General features: G+C 41.7%; 1 protein-coding gene across 1 annotated transcript in view; it reads left to right on the forward strand.

Moving 5' to 3' along the window:
- MRPL39 (mitochondrial ribosomal protein L39) overlaps window positions 1–10,790 on the forward strand; it is a 28,444-nt gene extending 17,654 nt beyond the window's left edge. Inside the window, exons 6-10 of the mRNA XM_075593951.1 lie at window positions 63–175; window positions 2,705–2,770; window positions 3,171–3,324; window positions 5,437–5,484; window positions 10,585–10,790. Of these exons, the coding sequence (XP_075450066.1) occupies window positions 63–175; window positions 2,705–2,770; window positions 3,171–3,324; window positions 5,437–5,484; window positions 10,585–10,626 (423 nt within the window). The 3' untranslated portion in view covers window positions 10,627–10,790. The remainder of the gene's footprint in view (window positions 1–62; window positions 176–2,704; window positions 2,771–3,170; window positions 3,325–5,436; window positions 5,485–10,584) is intronic.
- Window positions 10,791–18,583: the final 7,793 nt, after the last annotated feature.

An 18,583-nucleotide genomic window follows, 5' to 3' on the forward strand; every position in this document is an offset into this window, starting at 1 on the left:
TTAGACACTGCAGTTTTCTGATGCCGACCTCACACTGTTCTTAATGTGTCCTTTTATTTAAGGAGAACCTCCATTCCTTCACCAAAGATGCACTTAACCTTCTTCACAGGGATCTCCCATTTGAATCGCTGGAAGTAGAAGAAAAAGTGGCCAAAGAAATATTTCAGCATAATGAGTAAGTTGGCGTTTGCTTTGAACATTCAATTCAGTTTTGTTCCAGGGAGTATAACTGAAGTATACTAAAACAGAAATGGCCCCTTTTTTTGGCCCTCGTGCAATCACAACAGAAACAGGTTGCAATTACTCATTGGCTCCACCCAGAGTAGTGTCTCGATTGATCCCAGGTAGGACAGTCTGGGAAGGTCATGCTATTGGAGAATCCCAGCAATAAAAATAAGCTTAAAGAAGAAACAGTGCAGACAATTTACACAACGTGGATGCAAAGCGGAAACCTAGACAAGTATCCATTTCTTTGCACTTAAAATATTTATCTTTTCTGTGCTGTGCTAGACATTTGCACATTATAATGATGTAATACATTATTAAAGAGCTGAATTACCTCTGCGTGCAGTCCCCTGATGTAAAACTGCTTCAGTCCCGCTCTCTGTCACCTTCAGTTCAGGAATGTAAAAAAAAAAAATATACAATACATTCTTGGTGAATTTGTACTTTAAGGCAGGGATGGCCAACTCCAGTTGGAGATGGAGCCACCTGTGCTGAAGCAGGGATGTGCTTAACCTGGTCTGTTGGTGGCCCTTGAAGACTGGAGTTGGCCACCCCTGCGTTAAACCTTTGAGTTTTTTGGAGACATTACCTTCACTGTAGCAATGCTTTGCACACCCCCTGGCAATGTAATGTAAATCCTGCAAAGTTATTTATTTCCTATGAACACATTAAAAGCAGAAGATCCCTCTTGCCCGGAGAAGAACCGCATTAATTTGAGCCCCGGGGATCCCGGTTCCTGAGATACTTCGTGGAAGTTTAAATTCAGGCGAGTCAATACGTAGCCGCGACGGATGAAGTTGTGGCTTCGTGTTAGCCCACGTGATGTGGAATATTTAAACCTCCATTTTGTATCCCTCAACATGGAGGAAGTGACAGCACAAGAGAGTGGGCAACAAAAGCACAATAGAGGGAACTGCTCAGTGCTGGCTTGATGGTGCCATTGGTGCGACTGCACCGGGCCCCGCGCTTGCACAGCCCCCACAACGCCTACAGGCGGCAATCACAGAAACCGGGCCTGACTTCCAGTTGGGCCCAATGGCCGTGTCTGGATCCCCTGGTTTGTCTCCCTTCAGTGCCGCCGCTGCCGCAATCACTCCACAGGTGGGGCTCCGGGGAGGGCAAGTGTCCCCGCACTCGGTTTACTCGGGCCCCTGCGATTTTTCCAAGCCCGTCCTTGAACTGCCCCTTAAGCATGTTAGCCAGAGAATGCATGCAACATGTTTCTTGGCTGTTATCGAGCAATCTACATCATCAGACATGGCGAGATACACTTCAGTGGTAAACCGTTTAAAAATGGACACAAAAATAAAATGAACACAATCTCCAAACTAAAATGCACTGTATATTGCAGCTTGCTTTATTTATTTTAATTCTTAACTATGTGGTTGCAGAGTCGAGGTACAATACTCAAATCTATGTTTATGATCGAAGCCCAAGTAAAAAGTATCATGGAATATTATTTCTAGCTCCAATCTTGGTAAGAATAGAAACTATAACACCGAACACACAGGATTGATGCTGTTCCTGACAGGCAAAAAGCAGCTGCTGTTAATGGTTCTTTTTTTGTTTTTTGGTGCTGAACAAACGCAAAAGATATATTTTTATTTTTGAATGTTTAATAAAGTTTGCCATCTGTATGCCGCCATTAACATTATAGGTATGTAGACAGTGTTGGCCAGGGGAAAATGTAAGTGCATTAGGACTTTGATTACATTGGAGAAGGCCATTGAGAGTGTGGTTTATTAAATGTTTTCTAGCCTATTAATATGGTTCCTTGAAAGAGTACTTCAATCAAGCGTTTCAGAAGGGGGTAGATGAGCGCTTGGTGAGCACTGCTGGGAGGAGCGTTTCAAAGTTGGGAATATTGAATGAAGAAACTTTCTGATGCAAGAGCTCTAAAAACAAGAGGGACCGAAATTAGAGAGCTTCAAGCTTAGTGCAAAAGTGCCGAGGGAAGAAGGCTGGGCAGAAGATAATTTCGTAGGATTTACAGGATTTAATTGTAAGCCATTGATTTAAAAATTGAAGAGGCAGCCTGATTAATAGAGAAGGAGAGAATCATAGCAGTTTCAGTATGATTACCTTGTAAATTTCTTGAAACGATCACTGGGAGATTTAAAATAAATCATTTAAACTTTAGCACCAAGTCTCCCGTATTTCTGTTGGAAAACGATTGTTGACACCAGCCCTACGCAGTGTGATTGGGCTGCAATTCAACACAGAGCAGGCACACGCAGCGAAGCAAATGTTACACATTTATTCTACTCTGGCTGCCACCTTTTGTCTGGCCTCGCGCTTCGGTTTCCTGGCCTTTCTCCACTTTACTGCCTCAGTGCTCGATAACAAGTGTTGTGGCAACACATCCCCGTGTCACTGTGTCATCTCTAAGTGCTCCCCCGGCACAACTGTGTTCAGTGGAAGTGGGATTCGCAGGAAGCCGTTACACAACAGTGTGGTCACGAGATGTTTGTTTTTCTAGATACAAAATGATTATGGTGGAAGAAAAAGCTGCACAAAACCCTCAAGGAGTAGTAACCGTGCACAGGTCAGTAATTCTCTTTCCCTGCGTCCGGACAGATTGTATACAAATAAAGGTGCCTATTGTCCAAGAAAGCACTTTAGTAGTATACAATCTTTTGTCGGCTTCCGTGGTAGAATTGCGGTTGTTAGAATTGGGTTAACGAGCCACATCATGCGACTGTCTGGTCGCTCTGCGATAACATTCATGTTTTACATTGAATATTTTAGATTGCATTAGTACATTTTTATTTCTGTCATCTTTACCATCAAAGTTCTGTTTCTGGCCGTTTATTGCTCCTTTTTATTGTTCGATTTTTCCACCTTCCGCAACAGCCCTTGTGTGAAATAGTTAGTTTGCTGTTCTTGGCCACATGGGATTATAATGCGCGGCTGCCATTTGCTCCTGTTCTTCATGCTTTCATCAGAGTTGGTGACTTTGTGGACCTCGGTGACGGACCTCACATCCCCAGGACAAGCTTTTGTCAGCAGTACGAAGTGACCGCAGCCCACTCCCTCCCAAATATCCCATCAGAACATATACGCAGAGTGCAGGGTCTGTCCCTGCCGTGGCATTTGAAGGTAAGGATTTTTATTTAGTAACGTGTGTGTGCTTAATCTTTGTTTTTTAAATCTTTGTTTGACTACATCTGGGGTGGCCAACATCAACAGGTCTGTTTTTCAGGATATCTCTTCTTCAGCACAGATGGCTGTCAGTCTTCAACTGAGCCACTGATGGAGCCCCCTGTGCTGAAGCAGGGATATCCTGAAAACCTTACCTGTTGGTGGCTCTTTAGGACTGGAGTTGGCCACCCCTGGGCTAAATGGATAACAGACATAATAATCCCGGGTGGATGAACAGAACACGAAAGTGATGAGTGAGGTTTCCTACTAATGCAGGGTTATTTAACGAGTATAGTTTGATAACCATGTCAGCCTATAAGGGAGGTGTAATGGCTACATGCCATGCTGTGTAATTATTAGAGTACTGTTTATCTATACTGGGGGTGGGCAACCTTTTTTCAGGCGTGCCAATAAATAGACACATTTTTTTGGTGGGCCGCAGTCCTACTGCCCCCTACATTTAGTTTAAATTAATGGCTAAACCAAAATGAAAACGCCAAAGGTAAACAAGGATAATACAAATATTGACATTTTTACAAACTTTTTTTATTGGGAAGAGAAAAAATACTTGAAATACTAATTAACCCCCCCCCCCCCCCCCCCCCAAAAAAAATCTCAAGTCTCTTGCAAGGAGAACATGTGAATCCTTAAATAAGCAATTCATTCACTTTTGTTATTATTTTTTAACCTAGGAGATGGAAGCAGGGGGTCTCCAGAGCTGAACCCCATTCATTTCAGCTCCAGGGACCCCTTGTTTCCGGAGACACATAGAAAGGGGGCGCCAGTATCTCGGCGCAGTTCAGCGCTCCCGCGTCACATGGGCCAATAGGAAGCCAATCCTGATAATGTCAAGGCTTCCTATTGGCCAGCGGCTCCCGGCATCCCCCATTGAGGTAAGTATCTCCGGAACCAAGGGGTCCATGGAACAGAAATGAAGGAGGTTCTGCTCTGGAGACCCCCTGCTTCAATCCTATGTCAAAAATAATAAAAATCGCAACAACAAAAAATCGCATGCATGGGTTACGTCTTTAAAGCAGATTTCTTCTGGCTACATTGATTTCTTTGAGTGACACCTTCAACTGCTGCCATTTAATATAATCAAAGAAGGGGTTTCTCTTGTGAGAACAGCTGTGGATCTGCCTTTGTGCTTTTTGGAAGAATAATTACAAAGAAATGATTTGCAAACACTTAAGATATGCCCCAAGTGGCGCGGAGCGCTGGCGTTGGCATTCTTTGTGCATTAAATCACAATGTGTAGTTTGCTCGGTTGTCATTGTTCATTTTTAGCTGGAGTTCAATACGGCGTCCCTTATCTCCCTCTCTCCTTAATTACCAAGTTATTTGCTATCTCTAAACTGTGGCGCTTTCCCCCGCATAATCTGGTCTTGTATCCTTTGCATCATCCCAGTGCAGTGTCACGCGGAGCATGCAACTTATTGTGAAGAGTGAGCGTGATTAATTGTGTGAGAAACAAATAGAAAATGTGAAGCGGGGGTTTTTTTTTTGTTTTGTTTTTTTTTTAACGCTTTCTTTGCCAATGTCACGGACTGCATATTGGATTGCATTTCAGGCCTCTGGTAGGGGTTAACCCAGGGGTTCTCAACTCCAGCCTTCAAGAGCCCCCCCCCCAACTGGCCAGGTTTTCAGGATATCCCTGCTTCAGCACAGGTGACTCAGTCGATGACTGAGCCACTGATTCAGCCACCTGTGCTGAAGGAGGGACTGATTGAGCCGCCTGTGCTGAAGCTGGGATCTTCTGAAAACCTGACCTGTTGCGGGGTCTTGAGGACTGGAGTTGAGAACTGGTTTAACTGGTTTAACTAGTTTTTGCATATATAAATATCCCCTTATTATTTGGATAGTCTTCCACGGACAATGAAGGTGGCAATCAATACCGGCATTTCACAGTACTTTGAGGAATGCCAAAATTGCTGTAAATTAAAATGATGAAATAATTGAATTGCAGCAGAGATATTAACACAGGTCTTTTCCATCTTTGCCACGGTAGCATTGGTTTGTGTCTAATATAACCTGATTACCATTGGGTTAACTGTAATATCCTTAATGCAGGCGCACCACACGGTCTGGGAGAAGTTGCGGAAAAGGTCGCAGAGACTGGTAAGATTACAACATTTACCTCTGCTACATACATTTCAATGTACAGACACATTTAGCTCCATTTCTTCCAGGGGAAGCCTGCAACATTTATTGGCTAGGAGTGTGACACCAATCTGTAGCAATAGGGTTAATGAAAAACCCTAATTAAACCATACTGCAGTGGAAAACAGTGTAAGAAAGCACATTTACTGTACCAGACAGAATAAGAAAATATAATTGCCCAAATAACGAATGTCTCCGGTGGTAGACAAAAGCAGACTGGAGTTTCATTGGAGTGTCACTATCAAAACAGTTGGCTAATGAATGCAGTAATGCTTATTCCGTGGTATTAGGAGGGAGCAGTAAGTGGTTAGTACATTGTTTCAGAGAGATTCCAGTGAGAAACGCCTTACACGTTCATCGTGTCTCATTACCGTGTGTCAGAAACACACAATTGGAAATTAGAACGTAAGATTTGTTACTGAGCCCCAGACTGTCGCATAGTGTTTGTAATACAGCTCACCTTTCCAGTGCTGCAAACCATTATGTGTAATGAATAAATACGATTTTTATATCGATACGGACATTGGTGTTTTGTAGGGTGCGATAATCCTAAGCAAAGAATAAAAACGATTTAAATCTACACTAAAATAGATCGGCTTAAATAAAGAAGTGTGACAGAAAAATATTTGTCCAGTCCCAGTTAGTGTCCTGTCCCCATTCCTAATCATTTCCTAATCCCGATATGCAGCGTCTTGTTGCTCTCTAAGAAGGGAGCCAGAATGCCGCTCCTTTGGGTTCACCCACAAAATAGCCCTCGATAAGGGAAAACCATACCCTTACTATGATTTTAGTTACATAGTAGATGAGGTTGAAAAAAGACGTAAATCCATCAAGTTCAACCTATGCTAAATTTAGACAAACATTTTATATTTTACCGTTTGTTTAATGAGCAGTAAATATTTAAGGGGGACATAACTCAGGGCAAAATAATACAGGTTTTAAACTAGATGAAAAAGGCCTTAACAAATCCAGATGTAGACTTTAACTTGCAAAAGTGTTGAAATATAATATATTAAGAAGGGACCTCTCCTGTAATATTTGATAGTGTGCTATTTGTAGATGGCATTTGTATGTTGCCGCTTTAATATTTTGTTACATTTTTGAGCTAATATTAATCATAGACGGGAATCCGTATCAAGTGCAACCTGCTTCTGTGAGCATCCACACAAGCACGCATTGCTGCTGGCGGTGCCACTAGTGGCACGTGTTGCTGACACCTCTGGCAGTGAAGGGATTAATAATGTATTATAGGCTAAAGCAGTAAAATTCAGGGCATTATTGAAAACCCTGCTCTCTGATTGGATAATCAGTAATGCCCGGAATTTAAGCAGCAGAATGTGTAGTTTTCAATGTGTTTAAGATTCGTCTGATTGAAGTAACAGCTCTGAGACAGGGCAGGGGATTGGTCAGGACGTATCAGCCACGGGTCGACTCCTCCCCCTCCCGAGCTGACTGAGATTTTCTGAGCAGATTCAGTTGATTTGGTGGGGGATGGGGGGGGCAGGGGAGTCTGCAAAGCAAATAAGTAAGTGGCTGTCTGCAGTTTCTTTGTGGCTGCAGTGTGTGTGTGTGTGTGTTGTATATCTGTAAAGGTGCTGTGTGTGTGTCAGCAGCAGTGTTTATGGGTGTAGCATGTATGTGTAGCAGCAGTTTGTGTGTGTTTGTAGAGGTGCTGTGTATAGAGGTGGTGTGTGTGTGTATGTATGTTGTGTGTATAGGTGCTGTGTATAGAGGTGGTGTGTGTGTGTGTGTGTGTGTGTGTGTATGTTGTGTATAGAGGTGCAGTGGTATGTGTAGAGGTGCTGTGTTGTGTGTAGAAGTGGGGGGGGGTGCAAAGTTTAGTAAGTGGCTGCATTTTTTATTGTGGCTGCAGTGTGTGTGTGTGTGTGTGTTGTGCTGTTGTATGTGTAGCAGCAGTTTGTGTGTGTGTAGAGCTGTTGTGTGTGTGTGTGTCAGTGTCAGCAGCAGTGTTTATGGGTGTAGCATGTGTGTGTAGCAGCAGAGTTTGTGTGTATAAAGCTGCTTTGTTGTGTGTGTGTGTGTGTGTGTGTAGAGCTGCTGTGTGTGGTGTGCTGTTGTGTGTGTGTGTGTGTGTAGCAGCAGTTTGTGTCTGTTGAGCTGCTGTGTGTGTGTGTGTACAGAGGGGCGGCAGTGTGTGATATAGATATCTGCAGTGTAAGCGTATATAGAGGTGGTTTCATGTATTTACCATTTTATTTTAATAAAAAAATCTATTTAACTATACAAAAGTGTGTATTATTGGCCAGTAATGCCCTGTTCTTCGGGGATTATTACTTAATTAAAAGAAAAACAAGTGGTACAGTACCAGGCTTACGTGTCTCTGTTTTTAAAATTAAGATGTAAAGATGAACCTTCCATGTTTTCCTGGTTTTTTTTTAACAAGGGATTGAAGCAGGGGGTCTCCGGAGCTGCACCCCATTCATCTCTGCTCCGGTGACCCCTGATATAGACCTCCGCAGGGGGTGCCAGTAGCCGCTCAATTAGCAGGATCACATAATGGCTGCTTTTCAAAGATCCCGCACCCTGCGGGCAGATGGAAACCTGTGACGTTATGCGGTGTGGCTTCCTATTGGCCCACGTAACCAGGGGCTTTAAAAGGCAGAGAGATACCAGAAACCCCTATGGATGGATGTATCTCGGGAAGCAGGGGGTCCCCAGGGCTGAAATTAATATGTTTCAGCTCTATGTTAAAAATAATAAATAAATTGCCCGCTTGGATTGCTTTTTTAAAGGTTCCTTACTCTTTCCAGTGCTGTCTGTGTAATATGTTCAATATACATGAGGGTTTTACCAGGTAGTGTTGGGACCTGCGGATTGGTCATGCCGTGAAGTGGCTGCAGGCTTATAACCTTTTGACGAAAGGGTTTAACTAAATGACCCTTACGAGCAGATTTGCACTGAAGTATTGTACTATATGTTGGGTCATTTTGTATGTTGTGGGTGGCCTTTCTGTTTGTTTAGTATATTGTTACATCTGTAGTAATCCAGATTTTGTTTCTTCTGAGATGACGTCTAAAACTATAAATGATTAAACCTTTTAAAAGAGGCAATCCAAGCATCTTAATTTTTTTTTTAACAGAATCCTTTTTTTTTGTTTTGAAATATGCAGCATTTAATTAACGTTATTGAAAACTAATTACCTAAGCTGCCGATCGATTTGTTCTCCCGTGATCGATCAGCAAAAGCCTGTTTCCTAGGGTTCACTAAATGGCTACCTTTCAGTTTCAGTCAGTGTAACGCAGCAGCTACAATGTATTCTTGGATTACTAAGGTAACATTATCTATTTTTACAGTTTGCAGCTCAAACTGCTGGGAATATTGGCAACAAATTATCCCAAACAGGAAAGTGTTACAAAGATCTTGCACTGTATTGTATTGTATGTCTTTATTTATATAGCGCCAAAAGTGTACTCGGCGCTTCACAAAGAATACAGTACAGGGAATTTTAAAAATACAATAAGTGCAGCAAAAAATCAGACAATGGGAAAGGAAATCCCTGCCCCGAAGAGCTTACAATCTAAGAGGTTTGAGGGGAAACTTACAGAGATAGCAGGTGAGGGAATAATTGCTGTAGATGGGTGTGCTTGGCCACAATGGGTGGTATAAGTGACTGTGGGACAATAGCCATGAGTGCAGGCTATTGGGATGCTTGATTTTGTGGGGCAAGTTTTAAGGTTGGTCAGTGTTAAATGAAAAGGTTAACACCATTTACAGGGGAAGAGATGGCAGGGAGGCGTGGGTAAGATCAGGTGTGTATGTCTGGGTTCAGGCTTAGGGGAGATCCCCAGCAGCAGGAAGGAGTAGATAGAGGGTGTGAATAGAGGATTTGTGTGGGTGTTTTTTATTGAGGGGTAAAGAAGTTGTTGGGAGAGAGGTGTATAAATAATGGTGCAGTGGGGAGTGGGGATGTGCAGTGGGGAGTGGAGAGTAGAGAACAGAAATGCTCACAAAGGAGTGAGGAAACCGTAAACAGAAAAATAAATAGGGGGGGCATAGTGATACAGGAGGAGAGACTGGCCAGTTATTGGAGGATAGGAAGCGTACAATTAATCACAGCTTTTAGAAAGTAAAGTTCTCACAGTTGTAAAATTGTTGTTCAGAGTCCAGATCTTCCTCAAATCTTCACCTCCAATTTCAACTCCAAGATTAAGTCTGCCACACACTTAAATGTTACACAGCCATATGGCTCACAGCCAAAGTATCCTGCCGTAAGTAATCTAAAATACAGCCACATTGACTAATAATTAAGGGAGGGGTCTGCCTAATCAACTAAGACACACCAAATTGTTAATTCAATTTTAAGATCTTGCAAATTGATAGTAGAATCCACTTCACACATACTGTACCAATATTAATACATTTTACAATCTGTAGCAATTGATAGTAGAATCCAGCTCACACATACCTGTTTGAAGAAATAAGTCAGAATGTTAGACCAGATATTCAGAATGCATCAATGATTAAAGATATGGAAAGAAAACATCCAGAGATTATAACTCCAAAATTAACTCTGCCACACACTTAAATGTTACACTTTGATGTTACACTGCTGGGTATTTGTGCTAATAAAACCTGCTATAGAGATCAAAGGATGATCAGTATATCAAAGCTCATTAAAAATGGCATTAAGAGTTGAATTTAAAAATAAAAGAAAGGTAGTAAGTAAAATCTAATACTACAAAAATTATTAAAATAATAATAATAAAAAAAAACCACACAAGTAGGCTATTGCTTGGATTGCTCCTTTAAAACAATGTAAAGAAAAAGTTTATTAAGAGAAAAAAAAAGACCGGTTGGCCAAAGCTGGCGTACACTTTGCAGGTTAACAAGACTCAGGGGTTGAGTTTTCCTGATCTCCGCTGGGAGGGTGCCAGCTTTTCTTTGCGTTTATACACCTCTCAGCCCCCTGTGTGCTGCCCAGCCTGCTGCACATTTTTTGGCAGGGAATGGGACGGTATAACTCACCACATGAATGTGTTATCTCAACTTCTAGCATTTCACTTGGTAAAATATGCTAACCAAATAATTTTTTCACAGGTCACAGAGGAACAAAACCAACAGCTGGAATCTGCAGCATAAACTTTTTATTTTCATACGTTTTTTTTTTATTACCGTTAACTGACGATAAAATTATCTTGTCCAGATTCTCCTTGTACAATGTATGCAAGCCTCTGTTTTTTGTTTTTTTTTAAATCTGCAATCTGTTCTAAGCACCATAAAATAAATAAATATTAATAAATAAATGAGCGGCTCCATCTTTTTTCACTTCTGTTTAATCCGGGGGAGGCATCATTAGCTGACAATTTGGTTGACCGGAAGGTTAAAATGGCTGTCACGTTGACATCTGATGCCAGTGAAATAAACTGGTGAAATTGATAAACAGTGATTTTAAAAGCACAACATGATCTAATAGGTTCACTTCTTTGGGGGAGGGCAGAGGGGCATTGCTGGTTCTGAATGTGCCCTGTAGTTCTAAATTGGCATTAGTAGAATGTTTGGATTACACGCAGGGATCTCTTAAATGGGCAGCTGTTTCACTTTATGCAATTTCATCCTTAGCTACTGTTTGTATTCTCTAGGGCTGAGGTGGCCAACTCCAGTCCTCAAGGGCTACCAACAGGACAGGTTTTAAGGATATCCCAGCTTCAGTCTTTGAGCCTCGGATTGAGCCACCTGTGCTGAAGCATGGACTGATTGTGCCACCTGTGCTGAACCTGGGATATCCTGAAAACCTGACCTGTTGGTAGCCCTTTTAGGACTGGAGTTGGCCACCCCAGCTCTAGGCTTTAATCAATCGGCAATAAATACCCGTTACTTTGTTCCAAATCTGCGTCCGTGTTTTTGGGACCTACAAGTGTGTCCGTTAGTAAAACATTAACATTTACAGATATTGATCAAATCTGACTTGGATAGTTTTGAAATAATTGTTTTGCCGGATTGATGCCTTGAAATGGGGCATAAAGCGGCGTCAACGCTGCAGTCTTGCCGGGAATCTATCATGCTAAAAGTCATTTTAGGGTACTCCTATTTTTACTTGTTCCATAGTGTTGTCAACTTGATGTCCTCTTCTTCAAAGATGAACTGAAAACAGAACTCGTGAGCATGATCAATCAATAAAGTGATTATTTCTCAAGTATGTTATGCGCTCTCCCAGTGCTGTGTGTTTGAAGACACTTTTTTCGCTAAAGAATATACATTTTCTTGGCATATCAGGCGAAGCACATATTGGAGACATTTGCACAGAGCTATATATGTTGCCATACTGTATATGAAAGGTGCATATGTCGCATTTTGCTACATTACCGAGCCATGTAAACTTTTGAGAATATGTAGCAAAAATGTCTTTGAGCAGATCATTTAAGATCCATTTAATGAAGCACATTTGCACAACTGCTGAGGAAGTTAGAGGCAGTCCAAGCATCTTACATTTTGTGTATATATATATATATATATATATTCATGTAGAGGTATCAGTACCGTGTTAGCCGAGCTTCAATAATCAAAAAATAAATAGATGATACCGTTCTGTGGCTAACGAAATGCTTTTATTTGTGCGAGCTTTCGAGATACACGGATCTCTTCTTCCGGCGATGTTACAATGAATGAAGCAAAATGTATACTTAACTGTTTTTAAGTATACCTTTTGCTTCATTCATTGTAACATCGCCGGAAGAAGAGATCAGTGTATCTCGAAAGCTCGCACAAATAAAAGCATTTCGTTAGCCACAGAACGGTATCATCTATTTATTTTTTGATTATATATATATATATATGTCCGTACGTACATCCGTTACTGTTCCAAGGTCTGGTAAAGCAAGAGACAGCACTCAATTGTAGAAAACTTCACAAAGTGTATTGGTGAAAATAGTGGTACATCAAGAAACCCAACGTTCTGAGGAAGGTCCCATTTTGGAGGACCGAAACGTTGGGTTCTTGATGTACCACTATTTTCACCAATACACTTTGTGAAGTTTTCTACAATTGAGTGCTGGCTCTTGCTTTACCAGACCTTGGAACGGTAACGTATGTCTATATTATCCATATGGGGCAAGCACCTACAGCCTATTGGCACCTAAGGAGTGCCAACTGTTCTATTTGACTATATATGTGTGTGTGTGTGTGTGTGTGTGTTCAGCGTTTGATTACTTTTTATTGAAAACGAATTACCTAAGCAACCGATCCATTGGTTCTCCTGTGATTGATGGGCAAAATCCTGTTTTTCCCAGGGTTCACTAAACAGCTGCCTTTCGGTTTCAAATCAATCCGTCAGTCAGTGTAACTCAGCAGCTACAATGCATTTTTATATTACTAAAGTAACATTATTGTTACAGTTTATAGATGAAACTGCTTGGAACATTGGCAACAAATGATCACAAACAGGAAAGTGTTGTAAATGTCTTGCACTGCTGTGGAGGTGCTAAAACCTGCTATAGAAATCAAAGTACATTAAAACTCATAAAAAAACACGGCATTGAGTTGAATTTAAAAAAAAAAAAAAAGTAATAAGTATCTAATACTACAGAACTGATTTCTCATCTTCATACTGAGAACATCTGTAGTATACTTCCAGGGATTCAACGTTTTGGGGCGAGTGTTTCATTTCGTTATTAGGTGTAGTAAAATATTACAACATAGGATCAGAACGCAAAGAAAAAACAGAAACGGATTTTTGTTTTTAAACTCACATGCTCCTGGCAGTTTCGGCAAAAAACAGTAGCGCTCCTGTGTGCAAAAAATAATGGTGTCAATTGAAAATGGAACACAAAAAAAAGTAGGCAAATGTGTACTGTACTCACCACATACTGAGGAGGGGGCGTTGTAATGCTGCTTTGTACGCGAGTTTTGTCTATCTTTAGTTATATAGCGCCATCCAGGTACATAACGCTTCAATAATACACGTAGCATAATAATATAACACATAATGGGAATAAGCGCTTCAGACATGAAAGTAATAATGGGAAAGGGAGTCCCTGCCCTGAAGAGCTTACAATCTAAGTGGTAATTAGGGAGAACTTTCAGAGAAAGTAGGAGAGTATAATGGTAAGTTTGTATGCAAGGAGTCAAGGTCTGTGCATCTGAGATGTAAAGTATCAGCCAGTGGAGCAGTTAAGTGGTGTGTTTTTTTGATAGGTCTTAAAGGTGGATAGAGAGGGTGCCAGTCGGATATTGAGGGGAAGGGCATTCCAGAGGTGTGGGACAGTGAGGGAGAGAGGTTTTAGGCAGGAGAGGGCTTTAGATACAAAGGGGTAGACAGAAGACATCCTTGAGCAGAAGGCAAGTTGGGCAGTTGTATAGTGAGAAGCTTGTGATACTGGTGTATGATAGTGCTGCTAACAGTAATGTGGAAGGGACAGTATGGCCAGGCTTGGGAGGAAGTATAAGGAGCTACATCTTGGACATATTAAGTTTGTCTGTGGAGGGCCATCCAGGATGATATAGCAGAAAGACATTGGGACTGGCCTATACAGAAGGTATAAGGTCATGGGGTGGAAAAGTAAATTTGAGTGTTATCAGCATAGAGGTTATACTTGAATCCTAGATATGTGATAAGGTTAACCTTAGAGAGTGTGTAAAGAGAGAAGACTTCCCAGGACTGGGGTACCGCCACAGAGAGATTGATAGAGGAGAAGGTGTTAGCAAACGAGACACTGAAAGTACAATGGGAGAGGTAAGAGGAGATCCAGGATAGAGCTCTGTTACGGATACCAAGAGTATGGAGAATGTGAAGGAGAAGATTGTTGTCCACAGTGTCAAAGGCTGCAGAGAGGTCAGGTAATATGAACAAAGTGTAATGACCTTTAGACAAAAGAAAACAGCGCACAACGCTCATAGTGTATTAAATCAAAAAATTATATTAAATGACAAGGTAAAGTAATCTGCGTACATCAAAATAGATTAAAAACAGCATATCATGGGATAATGTTACACATACGCCTCATCACATGGGGATCAGAAGCCTCAGGGATCAGCAACAGGCTGGATATGTAGTCCAGAAATCACCAACGTGTCTGTACTTTCAGAGCATGTACTCCGCGTGTGAAGCTGGCGGTTCCGTTGGCGTTTAGTGATGTTGTTGATAACGCCTCATCAGTAGGCAGCAGTAGGGGGTGAAAAGTTCCAAAGGTAATGTCCCTTCCAGCAGGGTTTGTAAATTGCCCGGTGTGTCTCTAATGCTGACTCCGCATGGAGTATCGGAAGCTCCGTCGGTGCTCGGGGGCACTTCGATGACGTCACAGTGGCGCCGCACCAGTAGATCTCCGTCACCGGAGCCGATTAAAGCAGAGAGGAGGGGAACTAGTATACTTAGTTAAAAGATCAGATAAAAATAGAAAATTCCAACGTGTTTCAAGGCTAACATGCCCCCTCCTCTCTGCTTTAATCGGCTCTGGTGACGGAGATCTACTGGTGCGGCGCCACTCAGTGACGTCATCTAAGCGCCGCCGAGCGCCGACGGAGCTTCCGATACTCCATGCAGAGTCAGCATTAGAGACACACCGGGCAATTTCCAAAGTATTCTGTTTTGGGCCCAATGTACTGTAAGTGAGTAATGTTACAGATGTTGATGCTGTTATGAGACCTCTGCAGATAAAACCTAGCTGTTTAACATTAGGGGATAAGGTTATTAGAGCTGTGGCCTCGAATATATTTAGTGTCGATATTAATCCTGTCTACAAGCAATGCTCATATACATTCTACCATTGTAGTGCACTTCTTTGTCCTTGAGCATTGGACAGTCCTTGGTTACCCTGTATTAGAGATGGTGTAGGGCCTTGTCTTGACCTTTATTGTAGGTGTCTGTATAACGTCTGCACAGGGCTGTTCCATATAACTGCTGCCCTTTCACTATATTCTCATACTTTCCATGAGTCACCCTCAATTCCATTAGATTTTCTCTGGAAAATATTTGAGTGTTAGATTTGATAAAGCCTTTAAGTTTTTAAAAAAAATATGATATCAAGTTCTTACGCGTGTTTTTGCCGAGTATGTGGCCTCTAGAAGTACACTAGTACAGTGGGAGAGGGCTAACCAATGATCTGTAACCTTTTTTTTAAAATACTGCTCAAAGGGGTATCAGTGTCTCTTTGTACAGTGGCAGTTCATTAACTAAAGGCTTTTTTTATTTTTATTCGGAAAGCCTTATTTTCCACCTTTGGGAGCTGCCAATTGCCACACATCTGTTTCAGAACAGTTAGAAGGATGGGAGTCATATTATTGTGTTGTGAAGCCCTGTAGAATTGTCTGACAGGGATTCTTGAACCTTCTCAGGGACCAAGAGTCATACCATGTCTTAGGAAGTGCCAGTGCGTACGTCGGTGAATGCAGCAAATTTCCATATGAATAGAATGCTAGGTGGTTGTCTCAGAAACCTGGTGTGGCTTTGGGCCCTTCGGGTAGAAGAGGTTTGAAAATCACTGGTCTAAGATTTGGGCCTCACAGAACAGTGACTCTTCGGGGACAGTGGGGGAAAGTGCAAGGGGTATAATGAAAGAAGAGGCTGGGGGGTATAGTGAGAGAGTAACAGCGAAGGGACCTTTGGCAGAGAATGGTTGGTCATAATTGGGAGAGAAGGTTGCGGTAAATGCTTAATTGGATGGGAGTGCACCTTTAAATAATCAGTGATTCTTGGGTCTCTACTGTATTCCATTGATGGTTGACAAAACTGCTCCCTAACTCATGAGATTTTGTATTTCTTACAAATAAATATTGATCCCATGCTGCAGACCATTCCTACCATTTGACTAAACTTATTCTACCTCTTAGCCATATCTTCTTATCTAATATCTCATCCTAGCTAATCTTGTATCATACGGTATATATAATATCCATTCTGCACAACTAAGCAGCGGTTGGTCATATCTTTAAAAGTAATTTGGTTGATTTATTATTATCGTTTGTACATAATCCCTAGAGATTTGATTGCTTCGTCGCCACTTATTAAACTTAACTCGGCCTTGGGTGAACCAAACCGTTATACGACTAAAACGATTTCTCTTTGTGGACGTTATTGTGCTAAACTGCAATCCTGTCAAAGCCACGAACAACTAGCCGGAAGATTTGCCCTAGTACTAGAACCTGTGTGATTGCGCTGGTCATTCTTCTCTCTTCAGCGTGAAATACATTTACCACAAATCTGTTATCCTTCAACCAATGTCAAAAGGCCCTTCTTACAATGAAGAACCAAATATGAAGTGTTTAAAGTATACAATATGATTAAGAAAACAAGTCCTGTTGTTTCAATGTCTCTGGCAGGAAGGCAGGGTTGCAAGCTGCTTCAGTGAGCATTCATTGTACCTGAACATTCAGAACGGTGTCTCGTGGTCCTGAGGCCTCTACTTACGGGGGTGAAGCTACAAGTCTCCCACTGGTACCAATGCCATGTACTAGATCGTTACAACAACATGGTGTGAAAATATAATCTACTCCATATGCTATAAATACGTTTTACTTGTGATGGCGAATCCATTCAAATTAACGGGACTGCAATCTTTTCCAGCACAAGGAAGAGGTCTTCACAGCCTGTAGAATAAGGGCCATTTCCAAATAACCTTGAAGTTGTGTTTACACTTTTACATTGAGTTCTGTAACAAATCGGCTCTACACTGGTTCACGTCACATTGATTAATGGCTTCGTAGGCGAGTTTCAGAAATGTGGCGAGGTGATGTGGGGTAGCTTTTCTATGTGAGTACACTTTGTTCTATAGTGACTTAGAGGACAATGACGCATTGATTAGGAATAAAAGCATACTTGTTTTCAGCTGTAATATTTTATTCAAAGTGGATGCTGATACATTGTTGTTGTTCACCCTCCCGTACACCCACGATGACCATGTACCATCTGAACGTGGTAACGCTATCATGTCGGGGTCTATATTACGTATGAACCCCAGTCATAGACAGCATTAACATTTTTCAGAGGAAGGAGTGGGGCATTCTTCGCATGGCTGTATAAGCAGACGTTCAGAGACTACATCCTTATTAACATCACCAAAAGCAGCACGGGAATAACAAGCTTGTAGATGCAGAATTGTAATCTGTGCTCAACCATGCTAGCGTCATCCAATAGGTTTGGGTGCAAAATTGCAATGGATGTCGCAAAATAGACCACTCATCATGGATGTTGCAGTTCTCAGGGCTGAATGCTGAAACCTATCTTAAAGGAACCATGAGCGCAAGCGGTTTTCAGGGCTCCTAAAAAAGTAGCCGCTGATATTTTTTAGACATAGGAAAGTGACTGCTCTAGAATGAATGGAAATGGTATAGTTTGTGGTCAGCGCTTGTGCTTCAATCAGATGTCCAGGTGAAGCAGTGCGATACTAAGGGCTTGTATATTATCCTTATTACCATTTTGTATTCACTATTTTTGGCCTGATTTGATTATTGATGTTTTGTTATCAGTTCTGTAAAAACAATACAGTGTGTATAACTTAGGGAGCGCCTCAGTAACCCAGTTCCACTGCTGTTCTACAATGACAAAAATTTTACAGGGTGGAAAAGAAAAGGCAGTTTGTTAAAAAAATAATAGTTTTGGGCAGGGGTTCTCAACTCCAGTCCTCAAGACCCCAACAGGTTGGGTTTTCAGGAAATCCCTACTTCGGCACAGGTGGCTCACAATGATTGAGCCACCTGTGCTGCAGCAGGGATATCCTTAAAAAGACTGCGTCTCTGAGTGAGACACCTGTACTGAAGCAGGGATATACACGGAAACCTGACCTGTTGAGGGTCTTGAGGACTGAAGTCAAGAATCCCTGGTTTAGGGGGTTACACTGACATGTAGAAAGTGTGGGAGATGATCAGGAATATGCCTGTAATGCAGGAACTAAAGTATAAGCGAACCATACAAATCTTCCTGATATGTATTAAACATAACGATTTCTAACTTGTGAGTTAAACATTGAGCGCTATGTGTCAACGGCAGAAGGTTTTGTCGCAGCTCGTGCTGAAATATTTGCACCAGGCAGCGTTTATTGCATTAATCTTAGTTGCAGCATTTTCATGGTGTGCCTGCGTCTGCCTGCGACCAGATGAGGGATTTATG

Source organism: Ascaphus truei, chromosome 3, assembly GCF_040206685.1.
Source record: "Ascaphus truei isolate aAscTru1 chromosome 3, aAscTru1.hap1, whole genome shotgun sequence".
In the NCBI taxonomy this organism is placed as follows: Eukaryota; Metazoa; Chordata; class Amphibia; order Anura; family Ascaphidae; genus Ascaphus; species Ascaphus truei.